This window comes from Pipistrellus kuhlii, unplaced genomic scaffold (assembly GCF_014108245.1).
Source record: "Pipistrellus kuhlii isolate mPipKuh1 unplaced genomic scaffold, mPipKuh1.p scaffold_m20_p_16, whole genome shotgun sequence".
In the NCBI taxonomy this organism is placed as follows: Eukaryota; Metazoa; Chordata; class Mammalia; order Chiroptera; family Vespertilionidae; genus Pipistrellus; species Pipistrellus kuhlii.
In genome coordinates this window covers 5091868-5119350 of record NW_023425471.1, presented here as the reverse complement: position 1 = coordinate 5119350, position 27483 = coordinate 5091868, and the positions used below count along the sequence as shown (strand labels likewise).

The following is a 27483-nucleotide window of genomic DNA, read 5'->3' as shown; positions in this document are numbered from 1 at the left end:
ATATGTCCTTTATAGCCTAAATTATTTACTATTGGACCCTTATAAGAAGATTGCTGACCCTTGTATAGCACAGACCCAGAGAAAATAAATGCTAGTGTGATTTAGATGTGGGAGCTGACTTGCTGGATGTTGTCAGAGATTAAGGGGTAATAAAGTAAATAATACTAGTTAGAGGGTATTGGTGGAGGTGGACAGTTGGATGCAGGTTGATAGGGAGTAAAGTAAAGCCAAAAGAAAGCTAAAAGATAGGGCTGAAATTGACAGGACTTGTGGCTATATTTCAAAGAGAATGAAAATTATGCTTAGTTCCTGGCAGGTGTGTCAGTTGGTTGGAGCATTGTCCCTTATACCAAAAGGTTGCAGGTTCAATCCCCAGTCAGGGTGTATACAGGAGGCAACCAATCGATGTTTCTCTCTCACTCTTGCTCTCTCTTGCTCTTGCTCTATTTCTCTTTATCTCTACCCCCATTCCTCTCTGTCTAAAATAAACATATCCTCCAAGGAGGATAAAAAAGGGAATAAAAGCACCATCAGTTGATGTGAAGCAAAGATGACAAGTAAGGATACTGGAGATATGGAAAGCAGGTACAGTTGGTTATCTTGGAGATAGAAGAGTTCCAGAAATTGCTAAGTATAACCATTTTAGGGAGGGGCTGAAATATCTAATGATGAGATTAGGATGATGAAGTGTGAAAAATATGATGGTTAGATTACTGAAGATGATGACAGACTGTGTATGAAGACATAATGTGAATTTGATTACTGAAGAAAGTGGAAGTGAGAGTGGAGAATGAGATGGATGATGGTAAAGAAGTAAGAAGAGACTGTTGTCAGTAGATTAATTACTCTAAATGGGGATAAGGAGGAATGATGGTGACAGTTAAGTGGTTCTCCATTTGCTCTGTCATCCAAGAGAAGAATTTTCCCTCTCCTTGACATGTGAGGTGATAGAAGGTAGATAAAAAGGCTGTAGGGAAGATGTGGTATTCTTCATGGAAGGTCAGTCAGACGTACACTTAGTCCTTGAATCTGGGAGGAACAAAGTGGTAGATTGGTTTTCAAGTTGTAAAATGAAGCTCTCAAAATAAAAGCAGTTGATTTTTTCATAGATGTATAAATGTCTTATTTATATAACTCATCCTGTAAAAAAACTTTTGTTTGACCTTAGTACTCCTTATTGTGTGTACAATTCATTTGTAAATGAAGTTATTAAGGTATAATACTAAAAATATATATTTAATTGTGAACCTAGACTAAAGTAACAAGGCAGGTAATTGTCCTGCAGTGTGTCTTGTAAAACTGTATGGAGTGTTTGTGAGCCATTTGAAATATTAAGACAGTTTGGGTTGGACTTCCAAATAACTAGTAGATATAAATCACTCGGGCTTGATAGTGGTCCTTCTATGACAATGTTAATGTGGCATCTATATTGTAGCATATGAAGCTTTGTTATTAGACATACATATACGAAGATAATGTGCCTTAGCCATTAAAAATCAAGTGCAGGGGACTCACCTGGCTTCTGAAAGATAAAGCTGGAGCCATTGGTAGCTGTTTTATGTTCTTCTGTATGATAGGCAAAGTGATTCCTGCATATAGCATAATTAGTAGCATAATTGCATAGTATTTTATGAAGGAGGAACTCTTTTCTATGCTAAGGGCTAAAAATATGAGAAGCAGACAAAAGGTAGTTAGAAATTTTCACTGCACTAAATTTAAAGTTATTGGCTCCTCTTATAAAAGCCTCTTTACTTTTTTTCTGGAGAATTCCATTATTTCCTGATAATAAGAAATCCTAAATACCTAAAACATAATTTTAAATCATACCTTTATTTTAAGTGGTTTTCAATGATTTACTTTTGGCATGTTTTTAAAGATTAATTTATATTAATTTTGAGTAGTAAAGAGACAATACCTTAATTATGTCATTTAATTTTATTTTTGTGTTTTCCCCACTCAGCTCCTAGAAAGAATACAGGTGAAAAACAGTCTTTCGTTTCCAAACCAATCCGCAAGTCAATGAAGCCTGCAAAGAAAAGTGCCACAGCACCCCCAGCACAGCCGACCAGGAAGTCAGGACGGGTCAAACCTGCACGTCCTCCAGCCCCCAAGAAGGAAAGTTCTGCTAAAACTGTCACACAAAAGAAAAAAGCTCCCAAAAAGGTTAGTTGTATCTTCTACTAATTTGTATTATAGGTCTCTGTAGTGCCTTATTATTTATAGCATATAGTTTCGGATTTACTAAAAGTATGATGAAGTCCTTTAAGAGTTTACTAAGAAAACACACACACACACACACACACACACACACACACACACACACGGCTCTTTACGGCCTACATAGCCATTGAGATTGCTATTTCTTTTCTTGGGGAAAAGGAAAACTTTGAATAGTGTTCGACCTCTTCAAAACCACATGGAGATTAGCTGGCACTGCAGCTGTGAATCCAGCGCAGAGCTGAGTGGCCACGGCAGATACCTGATATTGTGTTCTGAGGAATGGCCATTGGTGGGATGGAATGGTCCAGGGACTGTTTACACTGAGATGGACTACGGGTCAGCATGTACCAGAGGTGGAAGTCCAATTCCGACGTAAGAGGACAAACGTAGAGGCTGTCCTCTATTGAACAACTGAAAGTGCCATCTCAGCAGCAGCAAGTGCCTATGGTGGACTTTGAGGTGGAACTGGGGCAGGCATTCTTAGCTAACACGCCAGGAGGTGGTTAAAGCAGTCTTGCAACATCCCAGGTAGATGATTCCAAGCAAAAATCCAGGCTCCACCTACTGTTTGAAGCTTCTGCCCCTAGCTTGCATTGTTTGTAGCAGAATCTGCACCATACCTCTTTGTCCATAGCCTACCATTTGTTCTTAAGGATGTAGAAACTTTAATGTAGACATTTGATTTGGTGGAATGGCACTCATGACTGTGGGAAAGACCAGCAAAATGCTGCAGAACATCGACTATAGAGTAAATTATATCCTTCAAGATGGCCAAATCTTCATTGGCACCTTCAAGGCTTTAGACAAAAACATATGGACTTGATCCTCTGTGATTGCGATGAATTCAGGAAAATCAACCCAAAGAATGTGAAGAAAAGTGGGTTTGGGGTCTGGTGTATGTGCCTGGGGAGAACTTGGTTTCCATGAGTGTGGAGGTACGTCCCTCCAAAGGTACTGGCATTGCTTGATTGCCACTTGTTGGAGCTGCAGGAAGTGCTGGGGTTGGCAGGGCCACTGACAGAGGAGTACCAGCTGGTGTTCCAATTCCCCAGGCTCCTGCTGGATTGCCAGGCTCTGTCTAAGGGGTTGGGAGACCATCCCAACAGGTAATGACTCCACATAGAAGAGACAGTGTAGCAGCTGCTGCAGTTGCAGCCACTTCCAGTATTGCTGGAGTCCCAACTCAGTACCCACCAGTCAGGGACTCTCCTCCGTCCCACATCAGTGGGGAAAGCAACCCCACCTCCATTCATTATTGCTTCTCCACCTGGTTTGAGACCAGTCATGGGATAACCAGTTGGGCGTCTCCCAGCTTGAGGGATGAAGAAATCCATCTCCCCCAGGAATAGTCCACCAAGACCCTAGGGCACTATTGACCCTTAGTCACTTTTTTCCTGCAGTGTGTCTTATAAAACCGTATGGACTGTTTGTGAGCTTTTGTCCCCACTATGCTGCATTCATATTTGCTAATAAATGCAATTAAACTGTGGGAAAGAACCTCCAAAACCACTTTGAAAGGACTGCATGGCGTATTTATCTTTAGACAGTTTATTTAAAACTCGGTATATTTTACAAACCAATCTGAGGTGAATTTTACTGTACATAAATTATACCTCAAACTGGGGGGAGTGGGGAAATCAATGTGGTCAATTTAATGATGCTAGATCTATATTCAACTGACTTCCTCAAAGAAAGCAACTCTAAAACCTGGAAATAGAAAAAGCAGCTAGCTGAAGACACTAGAGAATGAATGGAAACTGACAGACTCTGGCGGGGGGGGGGGGTGTGTGGAGTGGAGTACACATAGTAGGAGAGGTGTTATACAAAATTTTGTATCTGACAAAAATACCCTTTAAGACTGAAGAGAAACTAAAGATTATATTTTTAGATAAAGCATACGTAGATAATTCATCACTGGCAGTCAAGCACTGTAAGAAAAGCTGAAGAAAGCTTATCTCTGGGTAAATACACACATGACTTACTTTTGGACATTTTTCTTCTTAGTTTCTTTAAAATAATGTAACTGTTTAAAGCAATAATTATAGTCTTATGGGGTTTATAACATATATAGATATAATTCATAAAACAGTTATAGTATAAAGTTTTGGGTTGGGGGACGTGGATTTGTATCAATGTAAGGCTTCAACATTTTATGTTAAGTAGTACAGTATTAACTTTATATGGATTGGACATTGTAATCCCCAGGATATATTCTAAAAATATAAATGCAAAGAGGCATAGCTAAAAAAACATTTAAGAAATAAAAAAAAGATAAGGAGGAACGGAGGAGCAAAACACAGTCAGAAGACAGTAGATCCAGACATAAACACATTAATAGTTATTTAAAAAGCTAGAGGCCCAATGCATGAAGATTCGTGCAAGAATAAGCCTTTCTTCCCCTGGCTGCCGGCACCACCTTCGCTGTGGCCCAGAGCCGCCTTTCAGTCTTCGTTCAGGCCTGAAGCTGCCTTCACTCCAGCCAGAGCTGCCTTCCACCTCTCTCCTTGTCGCATCATTTTGCATATCCCCTCCTTATTGACTGTGGGTGCTGCCATCTTTATCTCGGAGTTACGGTCAATTTACATACTATGTCTTTATTAGATAGGATTAGTGGACTAAACTGGCAGTCAGATATCTCTAAGATAGAATTTAAAAAGGTGAAGGGATTAAGCATAACAATATAGCAGATAGACACAATGAAATAGCTCCTAAGAAACCTCAAAAGTTGATATAAAATAAAGTATCAGTGATGTTTAATAATGCCCAGAGTACATTTGGTTCTTATATACTGTACAACTAGAGGCCTGGTGCATGAAAGTCACCAGGGGAAGGGGGTCCCTCAGGCCGTCCTGCACCCTCTCCAGTCTAGGACCCCTTGAGGGATTGGGCCTAAACTGGCAGTCAGACATCTCTTTTGTAATCTGGGACCGTTGGCTCCTAACTGCTCTCCCCTGCCAGCCTGATAGCTTCTAACTGCTCTCTCCTGCCATCTTGATTGCTCCTCTGCCTTGGCTCCCACCACATGGCTATGTCCGGAAGGACATCTGGACTAATTAGCATATTACCCTTTTATTAGTATAGATAGGCATAATTTTACATACAAGCCACTTAAAATGTCAGAAATATATATATATACAATATATGGCCTAAATGACCATTCGTCTGGTAGCTATGATGCTCACTGACCACCAGGGGGCAGACGCTCAATGCACAGGCATGGAAACATGGAACAGACTGATAGGAATCTAAGTGAGGAGGAGGAAATGTGGGAAGAAATAAAACAAAGAACTTATATGCATACTAGAGGCCTGGTGCATTTGTACACTGGTGTGGTCCCTTGGCCTGGCCTGCTGGGATCAGGCCAAAACTCGCAGTCAGACATCCCCTGAGGGGTCCTGTACACCAGGCCTCTAGTCATATAATACAGAGAAATGCAGACTAGATACAGTAAAAGCCAGATGTGTGACTGCTTTCTAAAGACAACTCTGTGGTCTGTCTTGTTGAAGTCCTTCACCTCCAAATGTATTCTTTCTGGATTATATGTATTTACAGAGTTTTCTTCAGCAGTGTGAGAAAACTTGTCTTATAGAGAACCTCAAAAAGTAAAACAAGTTTTACAGTGAACTATTTTGGCTAAATTATTTTGGCTAAGGTGTGACCAGTTGGAGCAGCAGTAGCACTGGGAATCTCAGCTTCTTGGTCACTTTTTCTCCCACTTGACCAGATCATGGGCTCCTCTGAGGAGAACAGTGTGAAAGTACTGCAGTTACACACACACACACACACACACACACACACACACACACACACAGAGGGGTTTCCAATCCTCAGAACTGGCAACTGATCATGTCAGTGCTTTTCTGCACTTACTATGTGGGAATTTTTTTTTTTTTTAAGAATAATGCATCCTTGGGTATTTTTTGTTGATTTTTATTTTTTTTTAAGCAGGAAAAAGCTATTCCTGTTGTGTGCTCCACATCTACAACTTCTGTAAAGATGCTGACCAGAGGCCGAGGTGTTGAATATAAGGAACCCAGTCCTGGGTCATCTAAAATAATGATGTCTACAGGTAAATTAGTATTTTTAAAAGACTATAAAATCACTAATCTTTTATTATGTATTATTTTCAGTATATTTGAAGTCCTGGAAGTAAAACAATAGGAGAAAAAATAATAATAAACATTTCTTTAAGCAGTTTTCATGTTTTTTGAAATTCTGATTGTTCATTTTGATGCTAGTGAAAAATAGTCTGTTTAAATACATGAGTCACTCAATACTCTTAAAACTTTTTTTTTTAATTAAAAAAAATACATTTTATTGATTTTTCACAGAGAGGAAGAGAGAAGGATAGAGAGTTAGAAACATCGATGAGAGAGAATCATCGATCAGCTGCCTCTTGCACACCCCCTACTGGGGATGTGCCTGCAACCAAGGTACATGCCCTTGACGTGAATTAAACCTGGGACCTTTCAGTCCGCAGACTGATGCTCTATTCACTGAGCCAAACCAGTTTCAGCCCTCTTAAAAGTTTTTATCCATCTTAATAAGATTTATAAACTTCACATTGTCACACTTATTTTTGTTTTTCCTTTCTCTCATTTCACAATTTGTCCTATTGTCTACTTGTATTTTTAAAAAGCTACCTCAAGCCTTTTTTTAGTGCCTTTCAAAATCTTAACAGATTATTGTCTGTTAAGGGGCATGATGCCTTTAAATTGTTCTCTGCTTTGTGAAGAGTATGAAATGACCAGACCCAGACTAATCAATTTCTTCTATCTGTCATCTCCTACACATTTTTATTCCTTTTCTATTTTTTTAAAGCATGCTCTACCGCTTCCTCTCCTATATTCTTTTTTTAAATTTTTTATTTTTATTTATTTGTTTATTTTTAAAAAATATACAGAGAGGAAGAGAGAGGGATAGAGAGCCAGAAACATCGATGAGAGAGAGACATTGATCAGCTGCCTCCTTGCACACCCCCCACTGAGGATGTGCCCGCAACCAAGTACATGCCCTTGACCGGAATCGAACCCAGGACCTTTGAGTCCGCAGACCGACGCTCTATCCACTGAGCCAAACCAGTCTCGGCTCTCCTAGATTTTTAAAAAAATATATTTTATTGATTTTTGTATAGAGAGGAAGGGAGAGAGATAGAAAGTTAGAAACATCAATGAGAGAGTCATCGATCAGCTGCCTCTTGCACACCCCCAACTGGGGATATGCCCGCAACCAAGGTACATGCCCTTGATCGGAATCAAACCCGGGGCCCTTTAGTCCCCAAGCCGACGCTCTATCCATTGAGCCAAACCGGTCCCGGCTCTCCTAGATTCTTAATAACCCTCCTATGCTTTTTTGTTCCCTGGACTTTGTACCACAATTTTTCTTTCCTGACTAAAGAGAAATTAAATCTTAAGTTTTTGAAATGAAAATCACTTTTAAAAATGATTATTGTAACATACCTCATTTTATCAGTTTATTATTTCTGATTTTTAGGAAAGACTAGTAAAATGAGTATAATGCAAAGGAGGTTAAGTTTTTTTTTTTTTATTGTTTATTTTTTTGAGAGAGTCCATCTTCTCTCTATTGCCAAAAAGTTGAATTATAAAATTCAACATAGCGAAGGTGAGATTAAGGGTTTTTGTTTTATTAGACTATGTATATATATAAATTTTACAATTTAAGTAGTGGGTAACGAATAAAAATAATGTGATTGATTTTTTGTTTGGTAATGTGCCATCATTTGTGACATTGTTGATTTTTTTAGTCTCAGTGAACAAAAATTGACATTTCTGTAAGTATAGGTGATTTGCTTCTAAATCATATGCTTTTATTATACTAAAGAAAGCATTTATTTTTAAATTTTCTTCAGTGAACCTTGACATATATATAAAGAATATTTTTATTTTCTTAAAGTTAATAAAAACATTTCTCTAGGTCATTAGAATTTATCGTGACATATGTCTTAAGTTATCTGATTACTTTAGAAAATGAAATAAAGGTACAGTATTGCTGATTTAAAATAAATTCAGTCCAATATGAGTGCTTTCTCCAATTACAATTGACATTCAATATTATATTGGTTTCAAGTATACAGCATAGTGGTTAGACATTTTTATAATTTGTGAAATGAGTCCCCCAATAAGTCTAGTACCACCTGGTACCATACTTAGTTACAACAACACTAGAGGCCTGATGCATGAAATTCATGCGAGAGTAGGCCTTCCTTCCCCCAGCTGCCTGCACTGGCTTCCCTCTGGCACCTGGGAACCAGGCTTTCCTCACAGAGGGAGGCCCCGCACACCTGCCGCAGTCCACTGGTCTGTTGCAGCCATGCTGGTCATGGCTTGCCTCGCCCCTCACAGCCTGGGCTTTGACATCCAGTCTAATTAGCATATTATGCTTTTATTATTATAGATTATTAACTATATTCCCTATGCTATAGTTTACATCCCTGTGACTACTTTGTAATGGCCATTTTTTAAATTAATTATCACATGAGAATTTTTTCCCCATTGATTTTTGGAGAGACTGGAAGGGAAGAAGGAGGGAAGGAGGGAAGAAGAAGCAGAAGAAGCAGAGCAAGAAACAAAGAGAGAAACATTGATATGAGAGAGACATATCATGTCCCAATTGAGGCAGTGGATGGAATATGCAACCCAGGTACAGCCCCTGACCAGGAATGGAACCTGCTACTCTTTGTTGCTCTGCCCGACACCTTAACTACTGACCTACACTGGCCAGGGCAGTAAGGGATATTTTCTACTTCTTAATACCTTCACCTTTTCACCCAGCCTCCCAACTCCCCTCCCATCTAGCAACCATCAATCTGTTCAATTATATACATAATTGAGTATATATTTATGTTTTTATTAACTAATTTAATTGTTATTTTTGTATACACTTTTTTTTCTCAAGTGTGTGTTTATGTAAACAAACATGGAGACTGTGGCCCTTACCTGGATCAGAATAAAATCCAGCGGCTGCCTGACCACTTTGGCCCGGGCCCTGTGAACGTGGTGCTCCGGCGGACTGTGCAGGCTTGTGTGGATTGTGGCATTGACAGTAAGACTGTTTTTGGATTCCTTAAGGCAGATAATCGTGGAGGAGAAGTAATAACTGGTATGCTCATCTAATTCTTTATTCAGCTTTTTTTCTTAATTTGATTTTCAGAAGGCAAACATTTTATAATACTTATTTTATAATATTTCTATTCTTTTAACTTTATAATATTAGGATATTTATTATATTGCTATAATAGAATATTTATTATAGTTACATGTTTATAGACTTGTAACCCAGTTTAACTTTACTTTTGAAATAGACAGTGTCAGAGTAATACTGTAACTTGAGATAAAAGGTACAGATATTTTTTCTTTTACCTGCTTTGTTAAGCTCATTATGTACACAGTACCTTAATGATAATATATTTTAATTTTTTTAAAAACAGACTGATTCACAGTGCTCGCTTCGGCAGCACATATACTAGAAAATGGACTGATTCATAAGAAGCTCTAAATGTGATTTAAGAAGTGGTTAAAAGATAAATACAGCTTTAATGATTTTGGGATTAGATACTATGACATTTGTATACATGGAATGTTTGAAATAGTAGAAAGTGTTTTTATAGATCAGTGAGTGGGTTTCTGTGGTTTTACGGATATTTTTAAATGGGAATGATTTCACAAATATAGGTTGTTAGGTTTTAATGGGAGGAACTGTTATAATTTAAGATGATTCCTTCATAAATTACAAAATTCCCACAATTATAGTTATATTAACATTTCCTAAATGTAACATGATGGCTTTTTTTGATAATCATAATTCTCATCTTTCTGTGATGTAATTCTGATACCTATTTTTTCTTTCACTAGCCTCCTTTGATGGGGAAACTCATTCCCTCCAGCTCCCTCCAGTGAACAGTGCATCATTTGCTCTTCGCTTTCTTGAAAACCTGTGCCACAGCCTGCACTGTGATAACCTTTTGAGTAGTCAGCCTTTTAGTGCTTGCAGAGGTAATATTGTTAGTACCGCGGAGGATGATAAAAATAAACCAGGTAAGAGAAAATGTAAAATTTTATAATGTGCTTCTGCTTTATATTACGAATTATAATTAACTCAAGAATCTTGTTTAATGCAAAGTTTTTCATTGTGTCCTCCTCAGAGTAAACGTTTTATCTACAATGATAATTAGACATGTAAAATATTACTAGAAGCCCGGTGCACGAAAATTCATGCACTCAGTCCAGCCTTCGATCTCTCACAGCCTGGTGCCCCTCGGGGAATGTCCATCTGCCAGCTTAGGCCTGTTCCCCAGGGGATCAGGTCTATGCTGGCAGTCAGACATCCCTCTGGCAGCCTGGGAGCCCTCAGGGGATATGTGACTGCCATCATTTAGACATCCTTAGTGCTGCCAAGGAGGTGGGAGAGGCTCCCGCCATCTCTGCTGCTGAGCTTGCAGCCATCAGCCTGGCTCCTGGCTGAGCTGAGCTCCACCTGTGAGAGTGCACTGACCACCAGGGGGCAGCTCCTGCATTGAATGTCTCCCCTTGGTGGTCAGTGTGCATCATAGCAAGTGGTCGTTCCACCGTTAGGATCAATTTGCATATTACCCTTTTATTATATAGGATAGTTACAAGATGCCCAGTGTACAAATTTGTGCACCAGTGGGGTTTGTTGGCCTGGCCTGTGGGATCGGGCTGAAACCGGCTCTCTGATATCCCCCGAGGGGTCCTGGATTGGGCGAGGGCATAGGCCAGGTCGAGAGACCCCACCAGTGCATGATTGGAGCTAGGGAGGGACATGGGAGGTTGGCCAGCCATTGAGGGATCCTGGGAGGGTTCTAGAGTATGTCTGGCCCTTCTCGCTCAGTCCCAATTGGCTGGACCCCAGCAGCAAACTAACTTACCGGTTGTAGCGTCTGCCCCCTGGTAGTCAGTGTACATCATAGCAACTGGTTAACCGGTCAACTGTTTGCCCCTTGGTGCATATCACAGTGAGTGGTTGAGCACCCTTAGCATATCATTAGTATATTACACTTTGATTGGTTGAATGGATGACCGAACGACCAGACACTTAGAATATCAGGCTTTTATTATATAGGATTTTTGCTCATTCAAAGTGAGAAAGCAGTTTCTTTTTGTGTTCATAATGACCTTGAGAATCAAAACCTGAAGATATTTCATTGTGGTTTGATTTGCATGTTGACATCTATCTGTTCATCTGCTTATTGGCTATTTGTATATCTTCTTTGGAAAAATATCTATTCAAATCTTTTGCCCATTTTTAATTGGGTTCTTTATTTCTTGTAAATATATTTATTATATATATAATAAAACAAATATATATAATATATAATAAAATTGTTTATTTTTATTATATATTATATACATATTTACTTGTTAAACATATGTATAATATACAAAGGATATTTTATACATACAGTATACAAGTTCCATATTAGATATATGGTTTGCATATATTGAGAGGGGAAAAAGTAGGTTTATAGTTGTTCATTATGAAAAATAATACAATAATTATTAAATGATATTAAAAGAATAAATTCTATTTTGCATACTCACAACTGTAAACCTACTTTTGCCCCACCCTGCATTTCCCCCCATCCTATAGGTGTCTTTTCACTATATTTTATTCATTTCTTTTTTTTACAGAGAGGAAGGGAGAGGAATAGAGAGTTAGAAACATTGATGAGAGAGAAACATTGGTTAGCTGCCTCCTGCACACAGCCCATTGGGGATGTGCCTGCAACCAAGGTACATGCCATTGATCAGAATCGAACCTGGGACCCTTCAATCTGCAGGCAGACGCTCTATCCATTGAGCCAAACTGGTTAGGGCTCTTTTTACTTTCTTGATGGTGTGCTTTGAAGCACTAAAGTGTTTAATTTTGATGAAGTCCAATTTATCTTTTTTGTTTGTTTTTTGTACTTTTGATATCACATCTAAGAAAACATTGCTTTAAATCATGTTCACAAAGATTTACTTTTGTATTGTCTCCTAAGAATTTTATAGCTATTCTATTTAGGTCATTGATCTATTTTGAATTAATTTTTGTTTTTGTTTTTGTTTTGGCACAACAGATGTTTTACTTTATATAATAGTTGAAGGTATCTTTACTTTCTATGACTTTATAAATTATCAATACAGTCTCCTTATACATTTTTAAGTTACCCATGGTTAACTGTGGTCCAAAAATATTAAATGAAAAATTCCAGGGATAAACAATCCTTAAATTTTAAATTGCACATTCTGTGTACCATGATGAAATCTCACTTTGCCTCACCTGAGATGGGGATCATCTCTTTGTCCAGTGTGACCACATTGTATATAATACCTGCTAACTATTCACTTAATGGCCATCTCAGTTATTAGATCTAATGTCATGGTGTCGCTGTGCTTGTGTGTGTTCAATTAACTCTTATAGTAGCCTAATGCTACATCACAGTGCTACGTCATTCAGCTCACTTCAACTCATCAGATAGGCATTGTATCATCTTACATCATCATCATAAGAAGAAGGGTGAGTATAGTACAATAAGGTATTTTGAGAGAGAGACTACATTCACATAACTTTTATTTTATAGTACATTGTTATAGTTGTTCTGTTTTATTATGATATTGTTTTTAATTTCTTACAGTGCCTAATTCATAGATTAAACTTTATCATAGGTATGTGTGTATAGGAAAAATTATATATAGGGTTTGATACTGTCCATGGTTCTAGGCATCCAGGGGTCTTGGAATGTACTCTTCATGGATAAGAGGGGACTCTTGCACTACCTAGGGTTCTTTAATTTCAATTTGTAGTCCCTTTAGGATTTCTTGTAGGGTATCTCTGCAATTGTGGAATTCTCTGTTTTTATTAGCATTTATTTGATGCTGAATTTACTTCTAGGTCACAAGTTTTTGTTTCTTTATTTTGGAATAACTTTTTCTTCTTTGCAACCTCCTCTTCTGGTTTAGGAAAAATTTTCTTTTTCAGTATGGATCATCTCCATGTGGCAGGGAGAGCTCATGTATGTGTTAATTTGCCCATTAGCTCTGTAAGTTCTGCACCACATCTTGGGAGATTTATTCACTTGGATGTGGGCATTGACCAGAGAATCTAAAGCTAAAACCCTTATGTTCAGCATTATTCTCTGCATTCGTAAGCATACACAGCAAAAATCATCGATCTTTTTGGGCCACTGATCTTGCATCCAGCCCCACTGTTTGGCCTAGCCAATGGTCAGCAAACTCATTAGTCAACAGAGCCAAATATCAACAGTATAAGGATTGAAATTTCTTTGGAGAGCCACATTTTTTAAACTTAAACTTCTTCTAATGCCACTTCTTCAGAATAGACTCTCCCAGGTCGTGGTATTTTGTGGAAGAGCCACACTCAAGGGGCCAAAGGGCCATATGTGGCTCTCGAGCTGCAGTTTGCCGACCACGGGCATAAGCGCACCTACCAACTCCACCATTATAACAGTAGAATGTTATATGTTGCTTTTTGTAAAATGACATCTTTCAGATACTTGGTGGGTTTTTGGATATGCATATCCTTGATGACCTGAGCAATTTCAGTAGGGTTCTTATAGTAAACACGAAGATTTGAACCTCTTAATTTGCATGATTTTGTGGGTCAAGTGAATAGCGAAACATTTTAGAGGCCACCTTAGACTGCTTATGGGAATAGTCTCAGTTTTTGTTTATGGAGAGTTTATTTTCCCCTTCATTGTTTAAAGATTATTTTTGCTGAATGTAGAGATTTGGTTGTGTTATCCCACTTCCTTCTGTAGTTTGTAGTTAGTTGCTAATCTTATTGAGACTCCCTTATATGATTTGCTTTCTCTTGTTGATTTCAAAACTCATTTTGTCTTTTGCTTTTGACAGTTTTTTTCTAGGTGTGGATATCTTTGAATTTATTTTTGTTGGATGTTGAACTTTTTTGGATATGCTGGTTAATGTTTTTCATCAAATTTTGGAAACTTTTAGCCATTATTTCTTTCTTTCATTTTAACATACTGATTTAGAGAGCAAAAGAGGAAGGGAGGGAAGGATTAAGGAAGGGAGGAAAAAAGAGACATCGAGTTGTTGATCCACTTATTTATGCATTGGTTGATTCTTATAAATGCCATGTCCAGTAATGGAACCGACAACCCTGATGTACTGAGGCACCACTCCAACCAACTGAGCTATCTAGCTAGGACCCAACATTTCTTCAAATATTCTTTCTGCTGCTTTCCTGTCCTGAGACTCTTTCAAACTATATAATATCAATGGACATTTCTTTAAATTTGCTGATTCTTTTTTCTTCTAATTCAAATCTTCTGTTGAGCCTAGCAAGTGAATTTTTTTATTTCATTTATTATACTTTTTTTTTAAAGTCCCAAATTTCTTTTCACTTATTTTTATTGCTTTATTGGTAGTCTCTATTTGGTAGTCTCATACTTTCCTTAGACATGATTAAAAATTTTTTTGAACATATATAAAATAGGTTATTTAAAGTCTTTGTCTAATAAGTCCAGTATCTGAACTTGCTCAGAGGCAGTTTCTATTGATGTTTCCCTTCCCTATGTATTGGGCCATATTCTATATTTCTGCATGTCTCCTAATTTTTTAATTGAAAACTGGGCATTTTAAAATTATATAATGCAGTAATTCTGATAATTAAATTTTCTCCCAATCTATAGGGTTTGCTGTTGCTGTTGTTGTTTATATAGTGACTTTCCTGGACTAATTTAATAACTTTTCCTGAGCTAATTTTGTCATGTATGGCTACTGAAATCTTCTGTTAGCTTAGTGGTCAGGGAATCCCTTAAATGTCTGGAACTGGTATGTCTCCCAGCCATAGGAATTTATGTGTGAGTGTCTTGGGACCTTGGAGTTTTTTGGTTTTTTTTTAGTGTGTATTGGGATTTATCTTCAGTACTCCAGGGGCAGTTTACAAGTCTGCTTTGTGCAGAGTCTTAAGATCAGCTAGAAAGGAAAGATTAGGGCCTTCTCTGTACTTTGCTAAGCATGCATAAGGCTGTCTAGATTCCCAGGAACATCTCAGTGCTTTTTACCCTAATGGACATCTTTCTCTAGTTTCTCTTTTCAAGCTTTTTGATTAATTCCTTATTAGCCCCAACCTGTACTGCTGCTTTAAGCAGCTGCAACGTTAAACAGTTTAAATACATTGGTATTTTTTAAAAACATATTGTATTGATTTTACACAGAGAGGAAGAGAGAGGGATAGAGAGTTAGAAACATCGATGAGAAAGAATCATCGATCAGCTGCCTCTTGCACACCCCCCACTGGGGATGTGCCCGCAACCAAGGTACATGCCCTTGACTGGAATCAAACCCGGCATTCAGTCCGCAGGCCGACGCTCTATCCACTGAGCCAAACTGGTTTTGGCCAATGTATTTTTTTTTAATGCTTTGGAGATAGTGCTGTTCAGACAGAGCAGGTTTTGATTCAGGTCAAATACAACAATCTCTGAGATCAGAGCTATTAACTTATCTGCAAGATTGTTCAAATAGTGACAGTTCTCTGTGGCTGTGGCTGTTGGAGAGTTCCAAATTTATCATGCCCTCTCCAGTAATGTCTAGGCTACTGGTTTTCATAGCTACTATAGTTGTGAAGGTGTTTGTTTGCAAATCTGCTGCAAAACTGGGATTAAGGGGATGGTATTAGGGAAGTTAAAATGACTACTGTTCTTTGAGGTTCAACCAGTTTTTTCTTGAATAAATTATTTTTTGATTGCTGTAATCCTCTAGTTAATATCCAGAGTTTTGAAAAAAGTTGATTTTTCCAGTGTTTTCATTATTTTTATAAAGGAGTGAATTTTCAAAAATCCTTGATCAGTCCCCCGGAAAGTGCCTCTCTATAATGACTTTTTAAAGTATTTTTTTTAGTTATCTGGATTTTTCTAGTTATCTCTGCAGGAATAATTTTATGCCTGAACTTACTCTAATACCCAGAAGCAGATATCAAGAGTCAATATTATGTTTGTATCAGCACCAGATAGTAGACCATATACTAGTTTCATAAACTTTTCATGCAGAAAGCATTAGAATATTACAAGTAAATGATAAGTAAAGACTTGCTAAGATTCTGAGGTAAATATCTGTGGAAAACTATACTTGTATTCAAATTTTCTATATCATTGCATGGGTATGAAAAAAATAATTTTTTCTTATAATTAAAATGTTCTAATTATAGACATATTTGTCATTCACTAAAATATGTTTTCCCTGTTGGTTTTATAGTCCATAATCAAAAATAAAATCAAGTGGTAATAGCTCTCTTAGATTTGTTAGTAGTCAATCATTAACTAGATGGCTAAAGGTTGCTCATCAGATGATTTTGAGAGGCATGCCTTAGCCTCCAACCATTTTGAACCAGGTGAAGTTTGACCTTGGTTCTTCTCTCTTGAGGTCTATTATCAGACTTTTAAGATTTCTATTATACTTTATTTTCCCTTTTAGTTGAAGGTTAAATCAAGATAGCAATTAATATTTAGAATATAATTGATAATTTGAGTTGTCTTTACTTTCAGGATCATGCCTTCAAGAACGGTCCTTTAACTAGAAATACAATTGGTTGAATGATAAATAACCAGCAGTTGTTGTAACGGTAGCCGTAGATCAGGATTATTGCCTATAAAATGGGATATTTATTGTGCACTATCTTCTTAACCACTCTGAATTCTTAACTTTTCTTGCTTATGGAAACAATTTTCCTAAGCATTTTTAGACACATTATAATTGGTTACCTCCTGAGATATTTACAGATATCTGATGGCCCTAGAATAAGTAAAGCCTAGACATAATGCTTTAAACTCTTGAATATGATGTCACTGAAATATTTAATAGGGTAAAATGAACATGTTATTCATAAACAATCAAATAATTAAAACATTATTGATGAAGTCATAGTAGAAAAATGATTGAGAAACAAGTGTTTATGCTGATGATATGAAAAGGCTAGAATATTTTAGTTATAACAGACACTTTTTTTTAAACAGTTGAGGAAGATGTAACTGAAAAACAAACCACCAAGAGACCTTCTGAGCAGCCTCTATCTGATGTTGCTCCTCTCTCTCCTAAGCTCCCCAAAATAGAGATGCATGCCTCTCAAGGTAAATAGTATCTACGTGTCCCAAGATTGGGAAGAAAGGTCATTCTATACCACATACATATGGTGGTGTTGAGGGCAGGGGGTGTATTTGCCTAATTCATTTTGGCAATTAGGCTACTACTTTGGCAGCTTTGTTGAGCACTTCAGAAGGACACAGTTACTTTTCTCCTTAGATTAAAAACAAACAATTACAGTAAAAATTTTCCTTCAGCTTTATACTACTAAAAGATACTAGAAAGAGGAATGTATTGGGGGTGACATTGGTTAATAAAATTATACAGGTTTCAGGTATACAATTCTATAATACAATTTCTGGATATTATATTATGTGCTTACCATCCCAAGTCAAGTCTTTTTCTATTACTATTTATTCCCCCTCTCCTTTTACCTCCCCCCTCTCCCCTTCCCTCTGATAATAATCACCATGTGTGGGGGTTTTTAACCTCTCCAACTTAGTGTTGTTATTTTTTTTAACTTAATATCCTGTAACTCTACTGAATTTGTGATTCTATTTTTTATTAAGTCTTTTTTTTATTGTTGACACTATTATAGATGTCTCCCATTCGGCCCCCTTTGCTCCTCTCCACCCAACCCCCACACCCCCCATCTGCCTTCCAGTCCCTGCACCCCTCTTCCCTCTGAGATCTGACAGTCTCTCCAGCCAAAGTTTTAAGTGCCAAACTAGTAGGCAAATTTTAGAAACCATCTGAGTGATCTTAACAAATATTTGTGAAGAAGGGCTTTCTGAAAGTGAATGCTTTAGTGAGGTGTTCACAGCAACTGTAGGTGATGTCATAGAATAAATTTGGATTTCAGGTCAGTGTCCATGACTATAAATATCAAGGAGGGGATGGCCATACACTTTGTGTTAAAGGCTTGTGGTTTAGAATATCATGGCTTAAGTGAATTACTATTGAAGACTAGGAGATTTTTGACCTTTTAATAGTATTTGAACTATAAGTCTGTTGAAGATAATTGCCTTTGTCTTTTTTCTTCTAGAAGAACCATTGTCTTCTGAGGGAAACATCATGCCTAAAGAGGAGAAGCTTCCTGAAGAGCCACCACTAAGTCCAGAATATTCTTTGAATCCTGCCAGTGGCGATCCTATAAGCACCGATACAGTAGTCTGCAAGAGTGTTTCTGAAAACATGCCAGTCTCCTTAAGCTCAGCACTAGTGGATACATCATCTAACCAGAGCATTCCCCCTGAATTCCAAATGCAGAAGAACAGTGAAGGTATATTTAAAAACAGTGATTTTAAATCATTGTGTTTCTCTTTCCTCTTAAGGTTGCCATGTTTAACAACATCCCCTGAGAGTATATCACATTGGAGAAAGTGCCAAATTGAGGAGGTTGATTCAACTCCACATCTCTGTGAGGGCCAAGCCATTACAGATGCTAAGATTACCTCTGCTGTTAAGTGACATTTGCAGAGTCTGGAGATAGATGTATATTTTATAAAGGGGTGGTTTATCCTGAATTTTTAGGGATTTTCACAGAATATGAGCTTTTGAAGACAGACCTTCTTAGTACAAGGCTCTAAAAGGTTGCCTCTAATACTAAATATCTTACTTCCAAATGTGTTCCTAACACTACCATGCCAAAGTAGCCTGTATTGGGGCTTGAGAAGGCTACCCGCCGATCTTCCTAGGAAGGGAAAGACTAGTAGTAATAACATTACTTAATAGTAGTTACTTAATAAAAAGCATCATTATCTTCATCACTATCTGCCATTATGTGCCCAGCACATAATATTTTGCATAGCCTTATACATTAAATCTTTATAATAATTTCTTGTGATGTAGGGTACTGGTAAACAATTTTAGGTGAAAAATCTGTGTAGTCAGTTGATTAAGGTGAAGGTAGCTGGACCAGTTCTTGACCCCAGGCACTCTGGCTGCATGGTCATACTTTTAACTGCCATGTTGCTCTCATCTCCAGAGAATAGGTAAGCATTTCACTTGAAAATTGTTTAGAAGTGTCATTACTTATTCTTTTCTTTAAGGTATTGGGACTGTTACTTAAAGCTGAATTCATCCCTGATTGCTGGTGTTGCTCACACAACCTCCTGCTCCATTATTTGAATGAAATAAATTGTTGATTTTTATTATAGGAAAGAAATTCAATAACATTGTTGGGGATAAAAATCAAAGTACTTTCACTTTATTTTAGAAATAGTTACTGATATCCTACTATTTATAAGGCAAAGCTATTCAGGAGGAAAGCATGGCTGGACTTAATTTTTTACATAATTTGTTTCATGTAATTATTTGAATAACCCTAATGTTTGCAATATTCTTTGATTATTTTGAAGATATGGGCCTAATTACATTAATTTTCCATAATAGATTAAAAATAGATAGTCTTATTGATGTTTTGTTTTAATATATTAGAGTTTTATACCAAAAATCATATCTTTACTTATATCTGTAGTAATCTGTAAAACTAGTTTTATGTTATTCAAGTTTACATATATACAATGAATTATTACTTGGCCATAGAACAGAATGTAATCTTACTATTTGTGATAACATGAATGGAACTAGATGGTATTATGCTAAGTGAAACAAGTCAAACAGAGAAAGACAAATACCTTATGATTTCACTTATATGTGGAATGTAAAAAAATAAAATAAACAAAACAGAAATAGACAATGACAAAACAATGCATAACTATATCCCCTCTGTGAACTACAATATCACTTGGTTGGAAAACTGCTTCACATTACCAACAGACCAAAACTATACTAATAGTCTAATTAAGTTTAGACATTTGTTCAATATGTTATAAGTACAACTTTTCTCTTATTCATCATGTAAGATCACTGAAACTCCCTTATCACGGTGAAAGAGCTAGTAAATTGTAAATGGAAAAAAAAGACATAACTATATCATATTCTGTGACAGAAATTAGAAATACCATAAAACATAAGTTAATTTAGTGATATGATTCAACTTGCCAATAAGTTTATGTTAAATTGAACCTTTCTTCAGTTAAAAAACTTTGTTTTAAGTTATTAGAATATCTTAGGTATGATATGGTCTACACCAGCAGTCATCAACTGGTGGTCTGCGGACCATAGGTTGGCTACCACTGGTCTATATCATCATCACTTTTACCTTGGTTGATTCAGCCCAGTAGCATTTCTTGGTAGATATGACCAACATTTTTTATCTCTGACTAGTGGAAGAAGAAGATACATTTTAGTAAAGAGGTTTTATTTCACATCAACGTTGTGATATTGAAAAAGAAAATTCTAGGCCATACATAAAAATTGACCAGTGTAACTTCTTTTATCTTCTGTTTTCTTTGCCCTTGTCCTCAGTATATACTCAAAATGTCCCTTAAGTGTCCAGAGTCCCGATAATAGGAAATAAAGGTACAGTGTCCAGAGTCCAGATAATAGGAAATAAAGGTACACCTTTGGCTAATTTATGCAAAAAAGATCAAATTTGTATTGACAGTTCTTGTTTAGAGACATAATATAAATCTTCCTAGTAAATCATACAGTATACAGATGATGTATTGTAGAATTATTTACCTGAAACCTGTATAATTTTATTTATGTCACCCCAATAAATTCAATTAAAAAAATAAGAAAAATACAACCCACTGTGTATTCACACACTATAGAAAGTTGAGTGTTCTGGTTGAGTAAATGACACAGAGGATGTCAGCATGATTTAGTGAACATCATAGCTAAAACTTTTTGAGGTATGAGCATTTCAATTGTTTCATGTCTTAGTTACTTATTTTTTTTTAAAACATATAAACCTTCAACCAGATTTCAGTTAATGTTTATGTATATCTATTACTATGCGAATAAACTTGAAAGAGGTATTTTATATTAAATACCTCAATATAATATTAAAATTATTCTTACATGGATAAACAGAAAATAATGTTGTTTTATTCAAAATTCAGAAAAGCATTTAAGCCTTGAGAGACAGGAATTTAAAGAATAAAGTAATGCTAAAAATGTCCATATTAAATACATGGTAGAGATTTAGTGAAAGAACTAATTCAGTTATTCTCAAAGATAATAGGGTTTTTGAAATTCATTGATTAAAGTGAATAAATTTAAGCAATTATAAACTAAATTTGGGTAATTCCCATTGTATTTAGCTAGTAAAATAAACCTAATCTACACTGAGTGGCCAGATTATTATGATCTCTGAAAGCATAATAATCTGTAATCTGGCTACTCAGCAGTGTGTGTGTGTGTGTGTGTGTGTGTGTGTGTGTGTGTGTGTGTGTGTTTGTGTGTATTAGAGCCTGGTGCATGAATTTGTGCATGGGTGGGATCCGGCCAGCCTGGCCAGGGGGAGGGGACATGGGCAGTTGGCCAGCCTGCTTGCTGGTCGAACTCCTGGTCGAGGGGACAATTTGCATGTTAGCCTTTTATTATATAGGATATACACTGAGTGGCCAGATTATTATGTGTTCAAAGATCATAATAATCTGGCCACTCAGTATAGACAAAGAAGAGAGAAATTCATTGAAATACTTAGAGAGTAATAGGTTAGCTTAGATGAACCTAATTTAACCCAAGTAACTGATCTTTTACTATATTTGCCTGTGGCCAAAGAGACCTTGGATTGCTGTCTGTTTTATGAGCTTTGAAGCTTTACAGTAACTTCGGAAGCTGCTGTTGTTGTTCGTGGGCAGTCAGATGGGACGCTCATGGGTACCCATCCTCACATCATCTTTATCTAAACTTTCACTGGATTTTACACTTGGAGTCCTGGGTCCTTGCCAGGGTACCTAACAGATGGTTCCAGGAATGAGGCCATTACTTCCTACCTAACATCTCTTCTTTCAGGATAATAATCAGGTCAAGTATGATTTGTCTTTTTTCCCCCCATTGAAGCTCCAAGTTATATAGCTGTACCTGACCCCAGTGTCCTGAAGCAAGGCTTCTCTAAGGACCCTTCAACCTGGTGTGTGGATGAAGTGATACAGTTTATGAAACATAAAGATCCTCAGATATCAGGCCCCCTCGCCGACCTCTTCAGGCAACATGTAATGTATCTTTTGATCCGGTTTTCCTGCCTTTGAATGACTTCTGTGCAGGCTCTTCAGTTGGATGCTGATTAGTGTGGATGGTGGGGAACCCTATCAACTGATTTTTCCATATGTGAGAAAGGTTACCTTGCTCAAAGTTAGATCCTTAAGTGGTAGAGGCTGGATCTGTACTTTAAATGGGTACCCGAGTACCTAAAATACTACAAGTCTTCAAGTTCTCAAGAGAAGATGACTCAGCATGGTCACTCACTCTCAGGTGTCTTCTCCTTTGTAACGGCAGCTACCAGGATCCTCCTCCCCACCTGCTGCCTGCTCAGCCCCAGGACCATGAGTAGGAGGGGGTGACCACACGCTGTAACAGGGTGTCCATCTTGTTTTGATGCCCAATGAATTCAGCAACTGTATAAGATTAAGTGCAGCTTTATTTTATGAATACCAAATAATATGCTTCTGTGACATAAATTGGTAATTAAAGAAATAAAGAATTTTAGGAGGATGCCTTATGTCTATTAAATAATATGTTTATATTTTCTAATAAATCATATTTGTGACCAAATATCTGATGTATCCTTTTCAATATTGTAAGAAAATTACTGATTACAACAAACTGATTAGCTTTCAAAATAAACACAACCCTGTATACCACATTTACAGTTTGCGTTGATGTTGACATATTCATATTCCAGCCTGTCTAAAATAGTTAATGGACGTCTGAAATTCATTTCTACCGCTTACAGGTTTCTGCCCTTTGTCACAGATAATGTAGTATTTTATTCAACATACAGTATTTAAAATTAGCTAGTTTGATGCTTAGGCCATTTAAAAAAAAAAAGATACTGGGTTCAATTTCCTTTTCCTTAAAATTTGAAGTGAATTTAAAAATGATCAAATGATGCTTTATTATATAAATTATATTTTATATAGTTCTCAGGGAATAAATGTCTATTCAGACAATATATTGGGAATGTACAGCTGCTCTCTTTTAAATGTTCTTATGTGTAAATAATTTGACAAAATATGAACGCATTATTAATTTTTATAATTTCTTTCTCTCTATAGGAAATTGATGGAAAGGCTCTGCTACTACTCAAAAGCGATGTTGTAATGAAGTATATGGGGCTGAAGTTGGGGCCAGCTCTAAAGTTATGCTACCACATTGAAAAGCTTAAAGAAGGGAAACCCAGTTTTAAAAATGTATAAGTTTCTATTAGCCCTGATTCTCAGTTGTCCTGATAATTTATTAATCTAAAAGTACTTTTATTCTCTTAGCAGTTTTAGTTTTCTAGACAGTTTCTAAAAAGAATGTATTGCAGAATTGCAGAGCTACATTACAGTCCGGTCTACATCTTTAAATGCCATTTTAAGTACTAGTATTAGGATATTCAAATTGGCAACTTTTGTATGTCTTTATTATTTTATAGTTTATTATTTTATCATATAGTTTACAAGAATACTTCAGGTAGGAAACAGAGAAACACCTTTGATTTCAGTAAATGTTTATATATAGAACTAAAACAGCTAAATTCCAAAGGGGAAAGTATCAGGGATTGACAAGTTCTCTAATAAAATCCATGAGAAGTTGTCCTTAGAAGAGAATTTAAAGATACAACAGCAGAATCATCTCTTTCTCAAATGTTTTGTCTGTTATACCAGTGTTCTGTTCGTGTTCTACCAGTTTCCAGAAAGGGAATAACCATATAAATTATTACCCTTTTGTTATTTCTCTGTATGTTATATTTGTTTGTATTTAAAGAAAAAAGCAAGCTTATAAAGTGTTTTCATAAAGTGTTCTTATCTGTTTTTGATACATTTCAAACAATTATAAGCTAGATAGAATAGTTGCTTTATGTAGGAGATATTATACTAAAAGGGTGTCTTGGATGGAGTCTGGTTAATTTCTTTTCAATGGAATACCTATTATTTTAAAACATAAGTAGGCATTCATTTCTCAAATCTCTATTTGAAGACAGCCATGCCCAAATTTTTACAAGATATATGTTTTATTGTCTGTGTTTATTCCTCATATGGATACTATACCATATTTATATATTATTCTATACCTGTAGGTGTACAAAGAAATAAATCTGTTGTTTTTGAATTTAATATGGCACTTTACACTGCCACAGAGGTAATGATAACTATTTATATAATCAGACGTTTTTATTCTGTAAAAGAATATGTGCATCATTTGCTATCATTAGTACCTCTCAGCTTAGTCTTCAGGGGATAAGAAACAATTCATAGATTGGTTTCCCTACAGGGAAGTTCTCTGTCCTATGCAATGTTTCTAATTTGCTTAGTTCTGAGCCATTTATTCTGCTAAATTTTGGAAGATGCAGTAATTCTGACATCATTTAGGCTTTAATTTTAAAGTAGAACTTTCAGGGGGAAATGGTGCTATATGTTTATTGTTATTACTTTGTATAACTTTGGAGTAATGTTTATAAGCTATGAGAATTTGTGCTAAAAGTATTATCCACTTGTTGAAAATGCCAACGAAATATACACCAGGGGCAAGAATGTTCATTTTATTTTTTAGAAAAGCAAATGTACTTTATACAAGAATGCAACTATTTAAAGGGTGGTTTCACCTATGTTATTTCTTTTGTGTTATAAGATAAAATTTAATTTAATCTTGGTCTTCTCTCAAATTGTTTGGGTGAAGATACTCTGTCCAGTTGAACAGTCCTCAGGTGTTTATACAAATACTATGTTTTACAGTTATCAGATTTTAAACTATAATAAAGTTAAATAATTGCAAAAACTGGTGTCAGAGCCTCAATTGTGATTTGCTTTCACCTTGTTACATTTATGTATGAATTGGGTATGTTGTAAAAGAAGCACTCTAGTAAGTTTGTGGTTTTATATGTCCAAATACTTGAGTTTAACACTTGACCTCATTCTATGGGTGAACAGATTCATAGAGGCAAAGACTGGTCTCTTGCAGGGGCCTGAAATGAGAACAGGGGAACAGTCAGAAGTTAAACCAGTGAGCCTTACCTGGCTTTAGCAGTGCTATCATCACTGTGGAGAGAGATTGAAGACAGAAGCCCCACTCCTCCCCTCAAGCTGCCTCGCACATCTTTGAGGTTATTCAACGTTCATGGAAAGGAGAACCTCAGGCTGCTTACAGCATGTGTGAGCTCCAAGGGATTGTGAGTGGTGTCAAATCTGTCATTAGAACAAGAACTAAAGCACCCAATTAAGCTCATTCATTTATGGCAGTGTTTCCCAAACTTCTGACATATGTGTGCCCCTTCTATAATTTTCGTAACGCTGAGTACCCCTCCTACTCATGAGAACATAGAATTAGGCGCAGCCAAGCACGGTGCAGTGCATATCCCCATCAATCTCCGGTGCAACATGTACCCCCACCAAACTCTTCCCGTACCCCTGGGGGTACACGTACCACACTTTGGGAAACACTGATTTATGGGAATAACCTCTCAGAGGTAAGGGGGCAGCCAAGGCAGGGCTATAGCCTCTGCAGGCCCCACTCCACCTTTGGCCTCCCCTCTCCACCTGCCTGGAGAGGCCTGGGCCACTCAAGTCCCTTGACATGTAGGGGATGGGGAGAGTTATGCTCCACCAGGTACAGAAGTTAATCCACTGGGAGCAGGTTGAATGTGTCAATGTTAGATTTACATAAGAGACAAGCTCTTAGACATCAGTGTATGAATGTACTGGGTAGTGGTGACAGTTGTGACCACCCAAACCAGAAGACACTGGTGAGGAAGATGTTCATGGTCCTAGAAAACTTTGATGAGGCATCGATGAATGAAGCTACCTAAAACTTTTTTTTTTTTTTTTTTGTATGATGGAATGAACTAGATTTAACAAGTCAGCTATGTGGTCTGAAGTTTTATAGACACAGAGAACATCAGCTGTTCCTAGTTCAGTAATTAAATATTTTGTATATTTAAAAAAAAACAAAACAACCCGAAGAAACATAGTAGGATACACTGCACAGTGTGGCAGGACTGCCATTCTGTTAAATGAACTTACAGTTGTTTCTAAAACTCATCAGTTTATGACATAATCTCAGGGTGCTTTTCTGGAAGAATCAATTGTCAGAATCATTAACAACCCTCCCCCAAAGCTGCCTCTTTTCCTCTTGAGCCTTCTGATGAATTCCTCCAAGCACCAAGCCTGGTTATTTCAAAGTTTTTAGGACTCTCTCTTCATTTGGTTATTCCAGTATTATTTCTCTTAATGTTGTTTGCTTTTTAGACGAAGGGATTGATTTCATTTCCCTTCTTTTCCCACTTATGTCTTAAGGATCCCCCCTTAGCCATGATGGCACTGCTAAAGCCAGGGAAGGTGGTCCCATAGCACCAGATTTGCTTCTCCTGTAGTGGGGAACGTGGGCAAGCTTGAACTGAGTCTGCATTCACTGGGGAGAGATGCTTTCAAGGTTCAGTTCCATTAAGCTGCTCGATAAGGGGGGGAATGTCAGGAAGGAGTAGAAGAACACTGTCCACCATGCATTCTGAAGGATGGCCCTGGTTTGTGCCCTGTCCCATAGCCCTCTCATTCCTTGGATCAGCATGACAGGACTTACAGATACAAGCCTGATTCCTGCATATACCTGAAAAGCTCCTCAGGGTTAATTTTTGCCAATATATCCTGTGTTCACAGCTCCCTCCTGGAAAGTCCACTTAAATTAACATTACTGTGAATGACAGCACTATGAGGTGGCTTTCTACACATCATGAATTTCCTGTTATAACCTTGATAGTTTGCCCACTTTTCCTAAGAGCATGGTCTTTGTTTTAGGTGCCCTAATTATTCTTGCCACTACATTAGCAGTTGACATCACTGTTACATAACGTGCTAGACTGGGTTTGGGAATTGGAAGTTTTGTGTCACACCCTCTTCTAAGTTTTCTTTGGGTTGAAGTGCTTCAAATAAAGTATCTGCCAGGTTAGGATGTGTAGGAAGGTGACACGATGCCCTAGGCTGTTGGCACTAATAGACCCAAAATGTATTTTGTTTCCAATACAGTAGAGTGTATTTCTTGGTCACAATCCCAAGCAGAGGTCCCACGTGTCTGTGTTGGTTTGGGAACCCAGACTCCTTCCATCATGTAGCTGCATCTTCTTCTGGGGCCT

General features: G+C 37.1%; 1 protein-coding gene and 1 pseudogene across 4 annotated transcripts in view; both read left to right on the top strand.

Moving 5' to 3' along the window:
• SCML2 (Scm polycomb group protein like 2) overlaps nucleotides 1-25140 on the top strand; it is a 68020-nt gene extending 42880 nt beyond the window's left edge. The window contains exons 9-16 of one of the 4 annotated variants that reach the window (XM_045582297.1): nucleotides 1961-2163; nucleotides 6169-6289; nucleotides 9136-9339; nucleotides 10092-10274; nucleotides 17234-17347; nucleotides 18346-18582; nucleotides 22218-22369; nucleotides 23432-25140. In XM_045582297.1, the coding sequence (XP_045438253.1) occupies nucleotides 1961-2163; nucleotides 6169-6289; nucleotides 9136-9339; nucleotides 10092-10274; nucleotides 17234-17347; nucleotides 18346-18582; nucleotides 22218-22369; nucleotides 23432-23572 (1355 nt within the window). In that variant the 3' untranslated portion in view covers nucleotides 23573-25140. Of the gene's footprint in view, nucleotides 1-1960; nucleotides 2164-6165; nucleotides 6290-9135; nucleotides 9340-10091; nucleotides 10275-17233; nucleotides 17348-18345; nucleotides 18583-22217; nucleotides 22370-23431 lie in introns of all 4 variants that reach the window. The other 3 variants (XM_045582296.1, XM_045582298.1, XM_045582299.1) reach the window with 3 other exon arrangements.
• Nucleotides 2515-3012, top strand: LOC118719913 (annotated as a pseudogene).
• Nucleotides 25141-27483: the final 2343 nt, after the last annotated feature.